The 21,991-nt window shown below is 42.8% G+C and overlaps 1 protein-coding gene across 4 annotated transcripts in view; it reads left to right on the top strand.

Moving 5' to 3' along the window:
• Positions 1-1,735: 1,735 nt before the first annotated feature.
• PLCB2 (phospholipase C beta 2) overlaps positions 1,736-21,991 on the top strand; it is a 51,571-nt gene continuing 31,315 nt past the window's right edge. For 2 of the 4 annotated variants that reach the window (XM_079964377.1, XM_079964380.1), the window contains exons 1-9: positions 1,736-2,111; positions 6,361-6,438; positions 13,337-13,405; positions 16,218-16,358; positions 17,097-17,176; positions 18,018-18,071; positions 19,314-19,389; positions 20,322-20,422; positions 20,976-21,142. In XM_079964377.1, coding sequence (XP_079820503.1) covers positions 2,028-2,111; positions 6,361-6,438; positions 13,337-13,405; positions 16,218-16,358; positions 17,097-17,176; positions 18,018-18,071; positions 19,314-19,389; positions 20,322-20,422; positions 20,976-21,142 — 850 coding nt within the window. In that variant the 5' untranslated portion in view covers positions 1,736-2,027. Of the gene's footprint in view, positions 2,112-6,360; positions 6,439-12,700; positions 12,803-13,336; positions 13,406-16,217; positions 16,359-17,096; positions 17,177-18,017; positions 18,072-19,313; positions 19,390-20,321; positions 20,423-20,975; positions 21,143-21,991 lie in introns of those variants that run through there. The other 2 variants (XM_079964379.1, XM_079964378.1) reach the window with 2 other exon arrangements.

The following is a 21,991-nucleotide window of genomic DNA, read 5'->3' as shown; positions in this document are numbered from 1 at the left end:
AGCAAGTTGGCGGTTTGAGCAAACCTCCTGTTTGCTGTAGTCAAAAAGGCAAAATGTTTTTACATGCTTCCTTTCGATGCAGTTTGCTCCTCTCTCCTGCTGTTTAGTCACCGCAATGTGTTCTGCCAGTGCATAAAACATTGCACTGGAAATATTCCAGGCTACACTGAGGACATTAGGCCAGATGAGGCAGCCTGCCTCAGATGGTAGATGATTTTAAAGGGTAAGAAACTGTCATGAATTTGTTTTCAAATTACATTTTGTAATTACCATGAAAGTACCAGGTCATACAATTAATATGGATCTGAAGATCTTGTGCAACTTTTCTGTGATCAGGAAGTGATGGGAAAATTTACTGGAAAGTGTGGGATAACTCTTGCTCTGATGCAACATCATCTAACCTCCCTACAAACAAATCAGCTTGACTCTTGTTAAATAGCTGGCTTTAGTCTAATCTCTGCAACTAAATCAGGATGAATGCGTAATAGAAATAGGTTGCCTTAAAGCACACACAGTTCACACTGCAAAATGCGGCCATTTGATAGCTGGGAAAATGCAATGTATCACAATAAAAGCACATATACTAAAACAGGAACAATACAGAGAAGTTACAGATAGGTAGCCGTGTTGGTCTGCTACAGTCGAAACAAAATAAAAAAATTCCTTCCAGTAGCACCTTAGAAACCAACTAAGTTTGTTATTGGTATGACCTTTCATGTGCATGCACACTTTTTCAGATACACTGTTTCAGTTGGTCTCTAAGGTGCTACTGGAAGGAATTTTTTTATTCTGTTTTGAATACAGAGAAGATTAGCATTGCCCCTGCACTATAAAAGAAGCAGTACCTTTGAGAAATAATAATAATAATAATAATAATAATAATAATAATAATAATATGTCTGGACCCTTGCAACAATGAGTAATACAGGGATTCACAATGCAAAGATATACCTATCTGCTCAGAAGAAAATCTCATTAAGTTCAATGGGAGTTACTTCCAGGTCACCGGGGTTATGCTTATTCTGTCTGTTAGATATTGTTCATAAACAGGGCCAACCCAACCATTAGGCAGAGCAAGACAGCTGCCTCGGGCAGCAGATTTTGGGTGCCATGGAAAGACAGCAAATGGTTTGCTGCCTAATTTATTATCACTGTATTTTGCTACCATGGAGGAGGGGTGTTTGTGGGATGTTCTACCTCAGATGCTAACATAACTTGGTTGACCTTAGATACTACGCACCTTGACTTTGGGTTGGGGAGGGGGCACCATTTCCTACTGTGCCACAGGCAGTGAAATGTCTAGCGGTGACCCTGTCCATATAATATTGAAAGCAGAATAGAGAGCCATTTTAAAAAAAATCAGTTGTACATTCTTGTCCCTGTGGGCCTCCCATACTCTGAAACATAGTTTTAGCTACCATTCTTTAGTGTCATTTGTGAAAAGACTTTGTTTTACCCCAAATAGTTCTCACTGCTAGTGAGATATTTTGGTACCAACAAGTCCCCACCCCACACCCACCCCTAAGTTTCCAGGCATAGCTGTGCGCGTGTTTGTGTTGTGCAGATAATACCATTCCCTTAGCTTTTTAGGGAGGAAACGTTACCAAAACAACAGCTTTGAAAAGGAACTCTGAAATCCTTCAAGCCCTTTTGAAATACTTTATGAATCAACTGTAAAGTTGAGAGGAGGGAAGCAGAAGCACTTATGAGGAAGTTCATAACAGGAAGCCCTTGCTTGTGGGTTTCTGCAAGGAACAGCCTGCTAATCAACTCCGCCTGCCCACCCCACATTCTCTGGGCTGTTGGCTTCCCAGAGCTCACCTGTTTCTTCTGGAAAGCTGATAATTTGCCATGCAGATCAGCGTCTCTGTTTTCAGTTTGTGGAGCCATCCTGGTGTTTTCTCTGGCCTATAAAGCATCTCTGGCTCCTGAAGCAACGGAGAGCGTTATGTGAGGAGATCTAGAGAGACAGGAAGGAGGCGGCAGCTGAGAACAAGAGTCCTACAAGTCAGGACCTGAATGCCAAGATGTCAGTGCTTACCCCTATTTTGACCCCCCCTGAGGTGAAGGAGTACATGTCCAGAGGTGAACGCTTTATCAAGTGGGATGATGTGAGTACCGTGGTTTTTAATTCACCCTGGTTTGGGGCTCTTGAGAAGCAGGAAGTGGAAGGGTTCTAGACATAACTACCCAACTGTGTGAGTGAGTAAATCTCTCCTTCTGTGGTTGAGGGCAATAAATGAATGTTTGCATGTGGTAAGATTTAGGGGGAAGCAATGAGTGATGAGTAAAAAAGAGGAAAACAATGCAAAGTAATTATAAAGTTGTGATGGGCCCACTCCTGCATTTTTATTGTGCATGTGAGATATTATTATTATTATATTCCAGCCATTCTATGGAAGGCACTGCTATGAAGTGTGGAGGAATAGTATCTATCATCTATCTATCTATCTATCTATCTATCTATCTATCTATCTATCATCTATCTATCTATCATCTTCTTCATTTAATATCTATCATCTTCTTCATTCTTCAAGCTTAATCTGTTGAATACCCCAAGTAAATCATATATCAAATAAATAACTATAAATATAACAGCATTGAACAAAGAGCCACAGGCCATGTTCATACGAAAGAGCTGATCACCAGCCAGTCAAAACAAATGTAAGTTTTGACAGTTCTGTAAATAACAAGTGATAAACGTGAATCTGCCCTGGGAAGAATCACATTAAAGAAGCCGCGGTTCTGCAAGTTCATCCAATTATCTGTGAGATCTTTCAAAAGTAAGTCAACCACAGTCTTCGTATACGCTGCATTATCTGGCACAAATGACAAATTCACCATGTTGATCTATGATTAATATCGGTCTTTGAGTGAATAGGAAACAACTGCATGTTTCAAATGAAGAATATTGGCAAATGCAGAGGCCAGTGTGGTTCTTCCGCAGGTCCATGTACTCTAAGGCTCTGCAGCATCTCATAACCTTTGTGCAGAAAGCAACATGATGTGGGGATGTCATTGTGCCACTTTATGTGCAGTAAGCCTAGCATGCTTTGGTGATGTCCCCAAACTATGAAAGGTCTTTAACAGAGGGTTAGATAAATTCATGGAGGAGAAGGCCATCAATGGGTTTCCACTATCAAAAGGCAGTACAGTGGTATCTCGGGTTACATATGCTTCAGGTTACAGACTCTGCTAACCCAGAAATAGTGCTTCAGGTTAAGAACTTTGCTTCAGGATGAGAACAGAAATTGTGCTTTGGCGGCATGGCGGCAGCAGGAGGCCCCATTAGTTAAAGTGGTGCTTCAGGTTAAGAACAGTTTCAGGTTAAGAACGGACCTCCGGAACGAATTAAGTACTTAACCTGAGGTACCATTGAATACCAGTTGCTGGAATCACTGGTGGGGAGAGTTATCTTGTGCTCACATTCAGCTTACATGCTTCCAACAGGCATCTGGTCAGCCACTGTAAGAACAGGATGCTGGACTAGACGGACCACTGGCTTCTTCCAGCAGGCTCATCTTCTGTCCTTTTGGAGGCCTCCAGTTTGGCACCGGGCTGATTCCATCATTAACCTGTGTTTCCTTTAGAGCAGGGTTGGTGAACCTCCAGTCCAGGGGCCAAATATAGCCCTGCAGCCATCTGTTTTTGGCCCTTAGGTCTCTCACCAGCTAGCCCCACAAACTTCACTGGACCTACTGCGCACTCTTAAGTGTTTCTGGCCTGGCTGGAATGTGTCCTTAAACTCTAACAATGCCTCTTGCTTATCTGGATAGAAGATACAGAGAGGTGTGTGAGAACGTGTAGAAATATACAGCGGCAAAGTTTACATCCATCGCTCGACTCCCTTTTGCCTCTGGTCCCACCCACCATTATCACAAGGCCCTCTGGAGGAAGAAAAGAAGGAAATGTGGCCCTTGGGCTGAAAATGCTTCCCTGCCCCTGCTTTTAGGGCTTCAGCTGTATAGAATATTGTCCCGCATTGGTGACAATATTCATTTCCTGTGTTGGAATTCAGGTCAAACCAGAAAAATGTTTCCCCATTGTGCTTTGATGCCCAAATGCACTCCTTCCTGTTTTGTTTTGGTGTTTGTTTGTTTGTTTGTTTGTTTGTTTTTTTAAAAAAAACTGGTGTAGATTATATGGGTTCATGTATGTTAATTAAGGAGATACCTTTGGATGACGTTAACTAATTGTAGAGGGTTTTTAAAAAATGTTATTGAGGATCTTTATATTATCATTTGGGATGTGGGTGGCGCTGTGGTTTAAACCACTGTGCTGCTTGGACTTGCTGATCGGAAGGTCGCGGTTCGAGGCCCCGCGACAGGGTGAGCTCCCGTTGTTTGGTCCCAGCTCCTGCCAACCTAGCAGTTCCAAAGCATGCAGTACAAGTAGATAAATAGGTACCGCTCCGATGGGAAGGTAAACACTGTTTCTGTGTGCTGCTCTGGCTTCTCCAAAAGTGGCTTAGGCATGCTGGCCACATGACCCGGAAAAATTGTCTGCGGAAGTGAACAAACGCCGGCTCCCTCGGCCTGTAAGGCGAGATGAGTGCTGCAACCCCAGAGTCGTTCGCGACTGGACTTAACTGTCAGGGGTCCCTTTACATTTTATATTATCATTGCTCTTGAATTGTCAAGCAGAAGTTTCTTATTAACAGTGTAATATCCCAAGCCACTGTGGGTGGCAAAATCCAGAGGCAGAGTATAGTACACAATGCTTGCACTATTTGATAGCTTTTCCTTCAGCAGCCTTTCCAGCTCGGATGCTAAAGTGCTGAATCAGTCATGAAGGAATCTATCACCTGGCTGCCCCCTCAGGTAACAGCTGTGTCGGTTGTTACTGTCAACTGACTTAGCAGGCACATGTTTTCTTTAAGTGGAGATACTGTATGTCACTTGGAGACAGACCATGTAGCTATGGCTTTAATGGTGAAACAGAAAGCTCTTAAGGGCAGGCTTCATCATGGTCTTCATTCTGTGTGGTGCGGTGCAGCTCAGTACATCTGAGTGTCATAGATATTTTAAGAACTAAAACCAGCTCAGAGTCTTGTATGATGCAGAACAAGGCTGATCACACAAAACAAGGCGGGCACAGCTGTCACCTCTATCATATTAATTTCCACTCCTTCCCCATTTCCAAATCAAGGTGTTTGCTGTCAAAGACATCCAAATGCTGACTGAGTAGTTAAACAAATACAATAAAACTGCAAAAACAAAGCAGTAAAACCACAGAAAACAGAAGCTGCAGCAAATCTACCCCACTAAAAGTCCCATGAATTGGATTAAGACTTCAGGATCTCTTCTTTTAGACAAGTGTGACAGTTTGACTTCCACTTTCTCCTCCAGATGCTCTGAGATGAATAAAAGGGAATTGTAGCCAAGGTAGCAGCTCATTCACATCAGATCTGGAGAAGAAAGTGGAAGTCATTATTACATAGTGAAATTAGCAACTAATAAACTCCTATAAAAGATAGCCACTTCAATTTTGGAATCCAGAACAAACTTTTTATGAAGTTCTACCCCATGCTTTAAAACCCTCTCCCCCAATCTCTCTCTCTCTCTCTCTCTCTCTCTCTCTCTCTCTCCTCTCTGAAAATCTCGCTAATGAAGAAAGTGGGGTGGCAGAATGGGCAGGAATAAGGGCAGCACAAGAATCCACTCAGCTGTAGAAAAGTTTGTACTGATTTAACGTGGGATACATTCCTCTATTTACCATACAGCAATTCCTAAATACGGTATATGTGGATAGAAGTCAACTTAAATGATAGCATAGGGGGAAACCTTAAATCAATCATAATCTTAATCATAACCATAATAATAGCAGCTAACATGGAGGCATCCAGATGTTGATGAACTCCAACTCCCATCATCCCTTGCCATTGACCATGCTGTCTGGGGCTGATGGGAGTTGGAGTCCAACAGGCAGGCCCAGACAGAGGGGGAGCCAAATGGGCCACTTGGCCCGGTCCTTCGATTCCAAAGGGGGCCTCTGTCAGCATATTCACAATTGCAGGGGATGCACTGGGGCGAACATGGAGGCGCGGGGGGGGCACATTATCTACCTGGGCCAGGCCTCTGCCTGGCTCTGCAAGGCCCTGCCAACAGGTAAAATGTTGGCATCCCCTACCCTAAATATATGTCATCCAGCCCACCTCACGCAGCTGAAGTGACATTTCCTCTCCCTCACAGATATATTAGAACACATAAATGACAGTTTCTGAGCTATTTACTATACGGCCTTCGTTGTTTTCTTTTATTGTATAACTTGCTTTGATGCACTCGAGTGCAAAAAGGTGACTAATAAATACAAATAACAAACAAACAAAACCAAACAAACCTGTTTTTCTGGTTTTGTCAGGATACAGCAACTGCCTCTCCTGTGATTCTGCGGGTAGACCCAAAGGGCTTTTATCTCTATTGGACTTTGCAGAGTAAGGTAAGTCCTGATCCTCAGTCTTTAATTGGAGATGTTGATGTCAAAAGATACCAGAGTCATAGAATCATAGAATTATAGAGTGTCATCTAGTCCAACCCCCTTCAGTGCAGGAATCTCAACTAAAGCATTCATGACACATGACCATCCAACCTCAGCTTAGAAATCTCTAAGGCAGAAGAGTCCACTATCTTCCGAGGGAGACTGTTCCACTGTCAAACAACTCTTACTGTCAGAAAGTTCTTCCTTAAGTTTAATTGGAATCTCCTTTCTTGTAACTTGAATCCATTGATTTCGGTCCTCTGGAGCCAGAGAAAACAAGCTTGTTCCTATAGCCCTTTAGATATTTGATGGCCCCCATATCTCCTGTCAGTCTCCTCTTATCCAGGCTAAATATACCCAGCTCCCTCAACCATTCCTCATAAGACTTAGTTTCCAGACTCTTGATCATCTTGCTTGTCCTCCTCTGCATACGTTCCAACTAGTCAGCATCCTTCTTAAATTGTGGTGCCCAGAATTGGACATAGTACTCCAGGTGTGGTCTGACCAAGGCAGAATAGAGTGGTACTATTACTTCCCTTGACCTCTACACTATACTTCTGTTGATGCAGCCTAGAATACCATTAGCTCCCCCACCCCCGCCACATCACACTGTTAACTCATGTTAAGCTTGTGGTCTACCTAGATCCTTTTCACATGTACTACTGGCAAACCAGGTGTCCCCCATCTTACATTTGTGCAGGTGGTTATTCCTGCCTAAGTGTAGAACCTTTCATTTGTCACTATTGAAATTCATTTTGTTAGTTTTGGCCTGGTTCTCCAATCTGTAAAGGTAATCTTGGATCCCGACTCTGTCTTCTGCAGCATTAGCTACCCTCTTAGTTTGATGTCATCTGAAAATTTGATGAGCGTCCCCTGAAATCCTTTATCCATGTAGTTTATAAAGCTGTTGAACAACAACAGGCCCAGGGCTGAACCCTGTGGGACCCCACTTGTCACTCCCCCTCCCCCCCCAGGATGATGAGGAACCATTACCAGTTATTGTTGGGTTTGAGTCTTTGAAGGGCAAAGCACATAGGTCCCATCTATGAAGCTCCCATCTCCTAAATAAGACCATTCCGTCAAGCTATCTAACCCAGTCCCAGACATCTTCTCTGATTTAGGGAGCAAATTATGTCTTAAATGCAAATGTGTGAAGCACACAGCCCTCATGCCTCACCTTTTTCTGAAGGAGAGCGGCTTTGAGAGGAACCCATTGTGAGTGATGAAGCAAGAAGTGGGGAGAGGGTGAAGGTGCACTTACTTTTTTCTCTGCTGGCTGTATCTTGGTAGTAAAGCATCTGCTTTGCATAGACAAGGTCTCAAGTTCAATCCCTGGCATCTCAAGATAGGACAGGGAGAGACCCCTGTCTGGAACCCTAGAGAGTCACTGCGAGTCAGTGTAGGTGACCCTGGGGTAGCTGGACCAACAATCTGACTCTTTGTGAGGCAGCTGCTTCCTACGCAGCTGTGGTTTTCAACTCCAGGTCCATTCATGTGGGGTTCTAAGCAAATGTTTGCACATATGGTTGGGGGGGGACAGCTTGATGGCAGAAGAAAAAATGGGAATGATCCCCTTTATTCTAACTCCAGATGGGCTCTTCTTGGAAGCTTCAGAAAAAGCAGCCATAGCATTACACCTATCTTTGTATCATGCAAAGTTTTGAACTTATGATGGAGGTCCCTGACCCAGCTCTGCTCTTTGACATCCTTTTATCTGGAGATACCAGGCACCCAACTTCTGCATGTAAGGAGGGTGTTCTGCTGCTGAGCTCTGGCCCCTTCCAAGCTAGAAGGGCATTAATTATATTTGCTGACTGACCAGCATGTGCATCTGGGGAATTCTAGAGAAAAGCAGTGAGTCAATGGAGAGCGGAAACTAGAAAGCTAACTATTTTATGTATGGAGATGCTTCATGGGAAGTGATGATGATGATTTTATTCTTAATTGTGTGAGAACATTCTTTTCTCATGCAGTAATGTTCTAAAATATTAGACACAGGTCATTTTTTAAAAGCCTATATTAAATGCAAAGTTTATTTGTAATGGTGTGTTGTTTCACCACGTTGGTGTTAGCTGTCCTGGACTCTCTTGGGTGGAAGGGCAGAATAGAAATGTAATAATAAGGGAGCATTGAATACCCCATGCCTGTTGACCACTTCCTTCTACAGCAGGCAACCTCCAAACTCACTTTTTCTCTCAACCTTATACATCATCTATGATGTGCCTCTAAGCCTCAGAGGAAGCTTTGTCTACCCTGACTGGCAGAAAACTTTCCTATCAGCTGCTATCTGATCTTTTCTAACTGGAGGTGCCAAGGATGGAACTTGGGACTTTCTGAGCACAAACCATGTGCTCTTTCATTGAGCCACACTTCCTCACTTGGAAGGGACATCCCAGACATTAATTCTGCATGTAACCTTTCTGATGCTCTTAATCTTTTGCTCCTGGTTTGCATGGAATTGAACATGCAGGGGGTAGAAAACACAAAGTACTTGTGCATCCTGTTCTCCAGTATCTCTGTAACGGCTGGAGGTGCTACGTGTTCTTTAGGCATCCTCTTAGTCTCAGTTTCTCTTTGACACATCCAATTTAGCTCTTCCAAAGAGCCACTTCCCACTGTCACCTGGCCAAAGCATGTACTTGTTGTTCATTGCTTGTATAAAAGTTGGGACTTATGGAAGCACTAGGTTGCCTTACATGGAGAGATGCCTTGAAGATTTGAGACTGGGGTAGATTTGTCCTGCAGATTTGTCAAAACAGAGAAAAGAAGGAACATCAGAACATAACAAGGGCCTGCTGGGTTAGGCCAATGTCTCATGGCATCTAGTGTGCTGTTCTCACAGTTGCCAACCAAATGCCTATGGGGAGCTTGAAAACTTGCCATGGGTTTCTGGATTTTTGGTATGTGGATACCAAATGGATCATAGAATTGTTGAGTTGGAAAGGATCTTGAGTGCCTAGTCCAATCCCCTGCAATGCAGAAATCTCAACGAGATCACACATGACCGGCGACCATTCAACCTCTGCTTCAAAACATCCACCTTCTAAGAGAGACCATTCTACTGTCAAATAGCTCTTACTGTCAGAAAGTTCTTCTGAATGTTTAGGCAGAATCTCCTTTCTTTTAACTTGAAGCCACTGGTCCTGTAGCTTTAAGACCTACCCTCTAGAGCAGGAGAAAACAAGCTTGCTCCATCTTCCATGTGACACCCCTTTAGATATTTGAAGATGGCTTTCATATCTCCTCTCAGTCTCATCCATTCCAAACTCCCTCAACTGCTCCTCATAAAGCTTGGTTTCCAGACCCTTGATCATCTTGGTCACCCTTCTGTGCACCAATCCCAGCTTGACAATATCCTTAAATTGTGGCACCCAGAACTAGACACAGTACTCTAGTTGTAGTCTGACTGAGGTAGAATAGTGTGGTACTACTTCTCTTTGGACACAATACTAGCCAAAACTATGGCTTAGATCCTGTGAGCACAGAAGCAGCATGAAGAGGAACAATCAGCTGTAATTCTAGCTCCATACACCAGCACACTCCACATTTATTCCCAAACCAGTTAGGCTTAACTGTGGCTCCAAGTGATATGCATGAACCAGCCCAGTGTAAGGATGTTTGGTAAGTGGAGCAATAATCCACATGAAAAGGAAGGCCATCTGTCTCCTTCTCCTCCATGAAAACTGAAAACGCAGTGAGATAGAGCAGGCCAGTGGGCACTGAGAGCCTCTGATCGTTTAGTTCTGCTTTCTAGTTAAGTATGATACTGTGGTTTGGGGCTGCTTCCTTCTCTTAATCACAGGAGTAACTGAAGCTTGAGAATAAGACAATAGCAGTAACTATGCACAGTAGAACTATGTCAGGAGGTTGACAATTTGTCAGGTTTCACTTCCTCTTGGAAGACTAGAAGTGGTAGAAGTCCAACAGCAGGGATCATTCAGTTTGTAGCTAACTCTGCTATCAATAAGTCTGCTAACCAGATAGGGTGGCGGAGGTTTCGTTTGGCAACAAGGCAGAGTGGCATGATGTTTGCTGAGTCACCTCATGCCCTGATTGGCTATGTAGCTCTGAGGGAGCTATGTACAAGACCTTAACTAAGAAAGGCAAAGCTTCTCTGTTTCTTTCTCCTCAAACTACCGGTATACACTGCTTTCATTCAATTTTGCTCTGCAATGTGTTATCAGGACATTTCTCTCTGAAATCTGTCTGCATTAGAGTGGTACCTCGGGTTAAGTACTTAATTCGTTCCGGAGGTCCGTACTTAACCTGAAACTATTCTTAACCTGAAGCACCACTTTAGCTAATGGGGCCTCCTGCTGCCACCGCGCTGCTGGAGCACGATTTCTGTTCTCAACCTGAAGCAAAGTTCTTAACCTGAAGCACTATTTCTGGGTTAGCGGAGTATGTAACCTGATGCGTATGTAACCTGAGGTACCACTGTATTTAAGTGACTTCGCTGACAATAAGAAGATCCCAGGTGGATCAAACGACACACACATCTAGCCCAGCACCCTCGTTTCCACAGTGGCCAACCAGATGTTTCTAGGGAACCCACAAGCAAGGCATGAATGCAACAGCTGTTGCTCCCAAGCAAGTGATATTCAGAGATATAATTGCATTTGGACCTGGAAACTCCATTCACTTATCATGGCCAATGATCACTGATAGTTGTGCCTTCAAACGTTTGTCTAGAATAACATGTCACACTAAATTGAGACATTTGCCTTGTAATCATGTCAAGTCACACCCTTAAAATGCTTAACAAACTACAGTCATACGCTTAACAAACTACAGCACCCAGAATTCTTTGGGGGGAGCCATGAGTGGTATCATAGCGCTTTGAATGTGTGATGTGAATCTGCCCAGTGTTCTCCACCACACCCGAGGGGAGCTGGCTAGCTTAGGGGTGCAGGCAGACCACGTTACACACAAAGCTCTGACCTCCTGACACCTGGTTGCTGCTTACTCACGGCTCTGCCAGGTACTAGTTTGCTGCAGTATAGGGACCCTTTGAGTTAGGGATGAGTTTTCTAAAGAGTGAAGTGGGGCCTCTTTCACTCTGCTGCTTGTAGTTCCTGGCAGATAGCTCACTAATTTGTCAACGGAAGAGATGGGCTTGTCTGAGGGTAGTGATAACTCAGGTGTCTCATTTGCCTGGAAAATTCAGTAGTCTTATGATTAGAATACTAAGCAAAATAAACAAATATGGGAGTAGGATGGTGGTTTGTTTAATTCCATACTGGGAGAGGCCAGTGGCAGGCTGGTTTCCCACTTGCAAAAAGAGCTTGTAAACAAAGGTGAGCTCAAATGCTGTTGGGCAAGCTAACAAACAGTCCAGTTCCGAAGCCAGTTTTTGTACAAGGGGGTGACTTTTTGTACAAATGTATAGCAGTGTACAAAAAGTTCCATCAGAAGGGTTTATCCATGTAGTTCTCTTGGGGATAAGAATTCTATTCCTATCCATTTTAAGGTGTTGCCAGAAAGGGTACACAAAAATGTAACATTTACACGTGTTTGCCATCAGATTCCATGGGATCTTGCATCGTGTGAGATGCCAGTTTTTGAGTTACTGGGAAGTGGGATGATTAACTTTCCCCTCCCCATTATTTTCTCTCCAAATTACACACCTCCTGCTGCTTCCCCCTTCTAAGGTTTTTTTCCCAGAATGAATGAAGTGAGCAATCTGGAGTGTGGAAATGGCCAGCAGGGAAAGGGTACACCCACCCACCCCTCCTCTGCTCACAAATTGAAGCGGCTTTTAAGTTAAATAATAATAATCAGAGCTGAGGCATGTGATATGCCATTTGGCCTGAATCAGCAAACGAGAATTGTGATGTTCTTGGAAATTTGCTTGTCAGCATTTGAAAATACAAACAAGGGAGATTTAGGCTTCTTGAGCTCCCTGCTGTTATACCCCATTATGAAAGTAAAAACCAAACAAAAAAGATCTGCATTGATGCAGATCAGTGGTGTGTTATATTAAAGCTTCTATCATTTGACTGCTGTTGCTAAGCAGTAACCAGGGAAGGGGGTCTTGCCCATGCTGATGGGTGCTAATGCCGCTGAGAGCCAGCAGACTTTGAAGGTTAGAAAGTGCAAGTACAAGAAGGAGAAGAAGATGTGCAAAGCTACCGTATTGTGTGAGTTGCCCTAACCAGCGTATATGCAGCATACCGTAAACCAATGATGTCATCAGAATGCGCCCTCGGCAGGCTAAAGACCTCTGCAGAGGCAAATTCTCCCAGCAAGCTCATCTTTCAGATAACCTAACACAGTGGCTCATAACACTGCATGGAAAATGCAATGAAGGTTGAAAAATGCAGTGGTCAGATTACTGGCTTGGGTTCCGTTTAGATCTCTCATGTTTTAAAGCACCTGTATTGGTTGTCAGTTTGTTTCTAGTCCCAATTCCCAAACATTAGTATGTGATACTCAAAAGAAGACAGCTAGTGAAAGATCCAGTTGCCATTTGAGTATAATACACAAACGTTTCAGAACCTTGCATTTATTTCCCCAATATTTCCACATAATACTCACGTGAGAGTCGCTGTAGTAGTTAAAGCTAAGAAGAATTCTAATTTTCTGAGAAGATACCTTGCATTTTATATAATACAGATTCCAAACATCAAAGTGATACTGGGCTAGCTGTTATGTTTTGGACATTACCAATTACTGCTTAGTAGTGGTAACATTCTCTGGGCCTGCCCCTAATGGAATCTGTTGAAAAATGGGTAATGTTTAATGCATGCTGTTTTGTACATTAGAAGATGTGATTAGGCTGCTGAGTAATGGGTTTGTGAATGCAAGTGCTTTCCTTTCCTTTACAATTGCTCAGGACTTGAATGTTATTTTTTTGCAGGAAATGGAATTTTTGGAAATTACAAGCATTCGAGATACTAGAATAGGGAAATTTGCAAAGATTCCCAAGGTGAGTTTGTGGCATAGTGTATAGGATTAGTAATTGTTATCCATGCAATATTCAATGGGAGATGCCATTGTAACTTGTTACAGTAATTGACTTCTTTCTCTCATATTGGCTGAGCTGTTCTTTTCATTTGTGGTAGCAAATTGTGTGTTTTGTAACACTGGACTGTATGAAATGTGTGACCTGTGAAACATGTATCTTTTTTTGCACTGCTAAATTTGGGAGTGGACGGTGGGTGCAAAATCTGAAAATGTTCAGGAGAAACTGCTAAACAGTGCTTATGTAAGAGGTTACACAATAGGTAAAATCAAATGGGGGGGGGGGAGTTTAAGTCTGGTGAATAAATGGGCATGCATAGGCCCACATTTAAAAGAGAGAGAAAACATTCCCAAGAAACTAAAGTTGGTGCAAGCAATATCCAGTGTGCATGGGGTGTTTTTGTCAAAATCAGCAAAGTCCCACATTAACAAGACAACTTCTCATAGTCCTTGTTTTTAGGACAGACTTATACATGGTGAAAAACACAGGATTGCTGCAAAAATATTAGCCCCATGAGAAGTTTGTTCCCTTCCTTTCCATAATGTGTAGTGAAACTACCTATGATCTGGCATCAAGAACTAAAGGTGTGAAACATGCACATTTCCTGACAAGTATGGTACTGTAAGTTTCAGTATAACTTATGGAGGAGACAATCTCTCTTTTTTAAAAATATTATTTTTATTGATTTTCCAAATTATTAAAAATCAAACCAAATTACTTAATTTAATACAATTTCTTAAAACCAGGTTTCCTGCTCTTGTTGCAATCATATGTCCATTATATTCCCCCATAGCTGCTCAGTTCTTATTTAGTCTCCAGTTGACATCCTTCACTTGCCATTAAACCATTCTTCCAGCTGTCCCCTTTGTCACCTTACAATCAACACCTCATTTCCCTCTTGTAAATATATAATCCATTTCACTTGTAGCCCTTCATGTACATTTTTGTTCCAGACTTGGAATGTTAAAAAAGTTCAGTTCTTTCTCTCGTTGTTCAATTCTTTGCAGTGTTTATCTGAGTGGTACAAGGTCACATTCCATTCAGTTCCACTGTTATCAGGCTGACATGTGAGCCACAGCCATAAATATCTCACAGAGTGAACTTTCCAGACATCTGCCATTAAATTCCCCTCTGGAGTTCTTTCTCGGCACACAATACACAGCACACACTTTCCTAAGAATCAACCTCTCTTCAGCAGCTATCCAGTTGCGGGTCATTTTTCTTTTTCCCTGCTGGATTTCTCCAACAACACCCTGGTCTGGCAGTGGTGATGAATAAAATCCATTCAGCCTCAGTCAAGGGGGGGCATAGCAAAACTTTATTAAATTTCTTGTAAAGCATAATTGAAAAGCCCCCCTCCCCGGGGGCATATGAAGGGGGGCAGGGAGCAGTCCACCCCGGGTGCCACCCTGGGGGGGGTGACAAGATGGTCCACTGCCTCCCCCCAAGCTGTAAAGTGGCCGAGGGTACAGGTCCATACACGCGGCAGCCCGTACAGACGGCACTCGATTAGTAGTCCATACAGGCTGCCGCATGTGCGCTACCGGGCAGCTCACCACGCCCCTCAGCGCCGCGCCCCAGGTGATGGAGAGGCTTCCTCCGCCACTGCCCCTCCCCGTTTTTGAAGTGTCAAATAAAGTAGCAACTACACATTTTTCTTCATCATAGGGGAGGACAAGAAATAGAAAGACCATTGGAAAACCATAAGAAAGCACAAAGCTCCTTGTCCTCCCTCTTTCCTTTGAGGCTGTTGTAAGGATTCTCAAGCTTCAGAAAACATTCAAATACCTTCAGAAAACCGGTCCCGGATATTTCGGCAGCTGATTGATTGCAGCCTCTTAGCATATGATGCTTAGAGAGTGCCTCTTGATGAATGGAGTCTCCTTCTTTGGAGGTCTTTAAGCAGAGGCTTGACAACCATATGTCAGGAGTGCTCTGATGGTGTTTCCTGCTTGGCAGGGGGTTGGACTCGATGGCCCTTGTGGTCTCTTCCAACTATGATTCTATGATTCTATGAATGCCAGTTATCCAAATTGAAGAGGAACCTTCCACAAATCATGCCGGTAATGGAGGCTTGTCCATGGCAGCGGCACACTCCAGATCGCTCCTGTTCTGCCTTTCAAGTTGGCAGACACAGGATTGCACCACACTGTGGGATGCAGTGAACTCCCCACTGAAGAGCATCAAGAGGATTTATGCCTCATTTCCTCTCTTCCTCCTGCCTGAATTTCCCTGCAGCCCCTGGAGGGCTGCGGAGAACAACCACCATTGATCGTGGGCATGGCCAGAAACAATGGAGAAGACAATCTCAACACAAAGCTGCCATTATTTTCTGACAGCTCTGAGTTTATTGTAGCATCTGACTCTGTTATAGTATTTCTGTAAGAAGTTCAATAGTGTATGTTGGGGTGGGAGCATGTTAAACTTTTTTGTAAACTAGGGATGGGGAACTAGTGACTCCAGATGCTCCTAAATCACATCTGTGTCAGCCAGCACTGGGAAGATAAGAGTAATCCAACAACATCTGGAAGGCCACCGGTTCCCCATCCCTTCTATAAACAGTGCTACTATAAAGTACTACACTATTCAATGAGTAAAGGGAATTATAATTTTTAAAAAATGCTATATTGGTTAATGTTTTCTGATCTTCAAGCTGAATCATTCCACTTTGAATTTCAAGCAAAAGGTTGACCCAGTTCTTGTTGTTTCAGACAGGCAACTTGTCCTCCCCTCTGCATTCCTACTTGGAATGTTCATGTTTGTTTATCCTTTGCAGAGCCAGAAGCTCCGAGACGTTTTCAACCTGGATTTCCCAGACAACAATTTCTTTCTGAAGACATTGACTGTGGTTTCTGGTCCTGATTTGGTGGATCTCACTTTTCACAATTTTGTTTCCTATAAAGAAAATGTTGGAAAGGTATTGAAAAACTATAAAAGGGGTTGGGTTGGGGCATCATGAAGAGTTCTGAAAGGAGTGATGGGAAGATGGGCAAACTGTCCACTAGTGACTGATTTTTCAAAGAGTGAGCACATGTTATTCACAAAAAGAGCAGTTTATGCTGCCCTGCTCCTCAATTATCCTGGAGGTTTGCTCAAGCAAAAAGATAAATGGAGCTTCCATGCTGAGTCACTGAGAAAGCCAGTAAAATATTTGAAGTGCTGGGTTTGGCTATGAGAGATTAATGTTTTAATCCCTGCCTGGCCATGAAGTTTGCTGGATACTTTGCAAGACATACCTGTTTTCAACTTGAGAAAACAGGAATTGAGAAAATGATGTCTGCTTATTTACCTTCAGCTCTTTGGAGGAAAGACAGAATATAAGTTAGTTAATTAATAAATAAACTTTTGTGGGTTTTTTACCTTGATGCTCTTTATTTATTATAGACAGGTACCTGTAAGATGTACTGAAGTGCCCTCTTTAAACAGGGAAAAGAATAATTTGTTCCACTAAAATCCTGATTTAAAGCTTATATACCAGAAACTAAATATCATTTATTTCAATGGCTGTCTAGCTGGAGGGCATCACTTTAGAATGGATAACAAGGGCAGAAAATGAACAAGTTCCATGTGGAACTTGGCCATAACACACTTGTTCAGCGGCACTGGGAGTGAGGGTGTTACACAGTTCATTTTCCAGTCTTTCCTTGTTTTTCAGGCTTGGGCAGATGATATCATGGTCATTTCTAGGAACCCCTTTGTATATAATGCTTCCCGCTATTCCTTCCTGGAGAGAATGTAAGTAGTTATCAAATAACTTCATACTACCAAGTGTTTTCTGTTATTCCTTCAAATAGCATGCTAAAGTGTTGAGTGCCAACAGAAAGGGCGGCCACTGAGAAAGAAGGGATAAGACTTGGGGTGCTTATGGAAACCCTAAAGTTTGCAAATTACAAAACAACGGTTTAAAAGTAAGGTGTCAGTGCCTCCCCCCAAAAGCCAGTCCAGTGAGGACAGAGCTATGGAATACTGGATGTCAGCTGGAAAAAGGAAAACTGGGAGAGAGAGTTGAATGTCCTGTTTCGGTCCCTTATGTCATATAGTGTCCCAAAACAGGACGTGGCTAGCTAGGACCTGATCAGGTGATGATACACTGCAGGCATGTATCATTCCAACTGTTACACTTCTTTTGTATTTTGATGACATGAAACTAGTCATGTGCTGAGATGAGAGGAATGTACTATAAACAATTCAATCCAGAAAGCTTAAGTATGATATCAACAGAAGATTCTTTTTAGCATCATGATGCTAATTCTCTGGCAAGTTCCACTGACTTGTATTAATCATCTCAATATGAAATGTTGTTGCCTTTGAGTTTAGCTTGGGATGTCAGTAAACAAGATGCCCAAATCTCAGTTTCAATTCACTTCACGGTTCCCTGTGACTGCAAATGCGACGAGTCTATAGAATTTAATAACTTTTCCAATCAACGTGGAATCAAATTTCAGCTTTAACAATAATTCACCACAGGCTTTTCTTACGGTTATCTTACTTTTCTCTATTGTTATAGCTACCATACTTCCCCTGTTCCATTTTTTTTCTCTTAGCCAAGGATTGTCTATTTTGAATGTTTCCACAGACTGGTGAAGCTGAAACTGCAACTGAATAGTGAGGGGAAAATTCCTGTTAGGAAGTGAGTACGGCATATGCATTGTGCTTCTTTTGACTACTGATGGTGTGTGACAAACTTGAATGACTGCACTATCGAGGGATCTTCTTGGACAAATGGCTGCCCAGGGGTTCTTTTGGGAGGGAATGCTTAGAGACGTCCAGTCTGATATACAGTTCAGAGGGCTGAGGTAAAATTTACCAGGTTTCAAATCCAGGACAAATCAAGCTGTTCTACAGCATTCACTATATGTTATGAAACCAGGTTTGCCTCAACTTAATTGTTTATTTATCTGTTTATTACATTTTTACTCTGCCTTTCCTCCAATGACCTTAAGGGGGCATAACAGTTTCCCCTACCCCAAGTATATTCTCACAGCGAGCCTGTGAGGTCACATCCATACCATACTTTTAAAGCACATTTAAAGCTCATTTAAAGCCCCAAAGAATCCCAGGAACTGTAGTTTACCCCTAGCAGAGCTACAGCACCCTTTAAAAAAACTATAGTTCCCAGGATTCTTTGAGGGAAGCTGTGTGTTTTAAATGCATGGTGTGGTGCACATTAGGCTGAGAGACTAGCTTAAGGTCACCCACTGAATTTCATAGCTGAATGAAAATTTGAAACAGTCCAACCTTGAACAACTTCATCCCCCTGCCTTCCAATCCTAGGAAGACTCACTCTCTCTGGCTTCCTCACTTGTGGAAAATTTATAATAATAACAATTTTAAAATATTAAATCATCATCATCCAACAACAACAATAAGGATAGCAGAAGACAGGTTGCCATTTCATTTATCTGCAGAGGAACATAACTTGGCACCATTCAACATCAGATTGGCAAGAAAAAGCAAACACAGAAAAGAAGAGTAGGCTCCTGAATTTATGGAGTCCTCAAAAACACTTTCATTGACAGATGCCAGATTGCCAGAAACAAAGAACTGCTGAGGGGTGTGACACTTTGTCTCTTAGTGAGACAAGTCATCTACTCTACTCTGCCAGAAAATTAAAAAAAGGATAACATGAACTGCTTGTCTTTTCTCAGTCACAGTTACTCCTAAAAGAAAAGGGGAAGGAAGTATCAGATAACTATTGCTTATAGTTCTGGTTGTATAGTTGGAGCCTATGCTGAACTAGTTCATGGAGACAACAAATAGCCTACATGTTGGGCAATTTGCCATTTTCTCTATACTTTCCCACTGGAAGTTTTGCCAAATAGCTCTTCCCCAATAACTTTCGCTCTCACTCACCCTTTTCCATCTCTTTCAGTATTTTTCAAGCATTTCCTGCAGACAGAAAAAGGGTAGAAGCAGCATTAAGTGCTTGCCATCTTCCAAAGGGCAAGGTAAGAAGTATATTCTCCATAGCCTAGGGCTCATAGTCAACAAACATGTCTGCCCAACAAATTTATATTAATTTTATACCAGTTTATGTCTTCTTTCAAAGACTTTTGGGAATTGTAGGTTGGAAAGTTCTGTTACAGGTGCCTAACTTCCCAGGTTCCTTGAGGAAACTGAATGGCAGTTAAACCAGTTTAATTCTATGAAGTATAGATGCCCATTGCTAACACAACAGTAAAACAGCTGTAAAAAAAGTCAGTTTTCCAGAGAACCTCCTGCATTACTGTACAGTATGCAGTGTACCACAGTACAACACTGCCTATTTAGAGCTGAAATGCACATAGTTTTAAATGTATCTTTGTATTTAACTAGCTGTGTGTGGGGGAGGGTGTGTGTGTCTGATGATTATTTAGATCACAGGAACTGTGAAGAGAGAATGTACTATTGACCAACTCAATAGATCCCTCTTGGTTTGTCTCAGCCTTGGAATCTCTTAGCTCAGCCTCAGAAAGTATTTGTGTTCAGTGAGAGGTCTCAGTTCTAGAGTACACACACACACAAATGAAAACAAGAATGTGTATGAATGCGTGTAGAGCTGAGTACAGTGTATTTATTCTTCACTACTGAGTGATGTGCACCTGGCACACTTTTATTATTATTTATTAAATTTGTTAGTTGCTTTATCTTGCCAAGACAAACCGAAACGACTCACAAACAACCAAATGAACAACAACAAAACCCCACATAGATACACTGAAACCAAGTGATGGTGGAGGTAGAAATACATTTGAAGTATGCATATCTGGGCCTGGGCAGGGAAGGGCATCCAAGACAGAGGGCCCAACTTCCAGGGTAGGCTTTGAGCCCCTTCAATTTTGGAAATGAAGTCCACAAAAGGGTTGATAACAGTCATCAAGTATTGCTGTTCTGCTTCCAGAATGATGGCATCAATCCAGAGGACTTCCCTGAAGCTGTGTACAAAACGTTCCTGATGAATCTATGTCCTCGCCCAGAGATCGACGAGATATTTACCTCACAGTAAGCCTCCATTATGTAGCAGCCAGCATGTGTGGGAGAGAAGGGATACTGCACAGGCAAAGGGAGGCTGTGAGAACCAGCTGGAATTTTGCAGACTGCTAGATTGACAGCACTGTTACTTTTTAAATGAAAAAGTGGTGAAGGGTAGCAAGATTATCCCTATTCCTCCCACCATTTTGTTAACAGCGGTCGCTATCCAGTACAGAATTAAGTGTGCTTACGGTCAGACTAAATGTGAGCATGCTGTTGCTATCTCTATCTATAATGCCTAGTTATCCCCATAACTTCTACTTACACCAACATTGCAGTGCATGTTTTTCCAGCACCCACTTCATGCTGACCGTTTTAGCATGATAAATCCCCAGTCCCCCCACATCTTGTAGTACTGCTGATACCAAATGTAAAGTATCGGACAGGGCAAGGGTAAGAAGGAACTAGTCATGCCAAAACCACAAATGAGTGTAGGAAAAGTTGTCTTGCTGCTAAGAGGGATTTTCCAGAACATCTAAAGACACCACTCTCTCTTTGTCCTTTTTCCATTATCTCTGCTTAGCCATTCGAAAGCCAAGCCGTACATGACCAAAGACCACTTGACAAAATTCATTAACAAGAAGCAGCGAGATTCTCACCTCAATGACATGCTTTACCCCCCTGCCAAGCCACAACAGGTACAGGGTCTCATAGACAAGTATGAGCCCAGTGGGATGAATATTCAAAGAGGTGAGTTTATTTTTTCCATCAGCAGAAGTATGTATCGTAATATTGTTGTTATTATTATTATTTCTATATCACTGCAGTTCCAGGGGGGAAAACCCTAAATGGATTACAACTATTCTTAAAACATCAAATGTAACATTACAAAAGATCAAATGAAAACCTTGCAAATGAAAACCAGATAGAGATGGTCGTAGAGGTCCATTTTTAAGGCAGCCAGGGATGGCCTGCCCTCAAGGCTCAGTGAGGCAGTTGCTTCAGGGCAGCAGTCTCGGGACAGCTGGGAGGGACAGAAGATCTGGGTCCCTCCGCCTCACCTTATCCCACTCACTACTGGCCTCCATTTTGACCTCCTTTTTATTGGCGATGGTGACAGGAGGTGGTAGCAGAGGATGAGGAGTTGTGGGTGGTGCAAAGCCATCGGGGGAAGAGGAGGAATCTGTTTATTACATGGAAATCTTTCAGTAGCCTGGGCCTAGGGCAGCTTAAAACCATTGGGTGTATCTGACTAAATAATACTCAGAGTGGCCCCACTGAAATCAATCACTGCTTAGATGGGCAGGAATATGCAAACTCAGAAGAAGAAGAAGAGTTTGGATTTGATATCCCGCCTTTCACTCCCTTTAAGGAGTCTCAAAGCGGCTAACATTCTCCTTTCCCTTCCTCCCCCACAACAAACACTCTGTGAGGTGAGTGGGGCTGAGAGACTTCAAGGAAGTGTGACTGGCCCAAGGTCACCCAGCAGCTGCATGTGGAGGAGCATAGACGCGAACCCGGTTCCCCAGATTAGGAGACTACCGCTCTCAACCACTACACCACACTGGCTCTCAGTTCCTCAAGGCCTTTGTATTTTGT

The sequence above is a fragment of the Podarcis cretensis genome, assembly GCF_951804945.1.
Source record: "Podarcis cretensis genome assembly, chromosome: 1".
NCBI classification, from domain to species: domain Eukaryota; kingdom Metazoa; phylum Chordata; class Lepidosauria; order Squamata; family Lacertidae; genus Podarcis; species Podarcis cretensis.
Note: the sequence above shows the minus strand (reverse complement) of the source record. Positions and strands in the feature narration are given on the sequence as shown.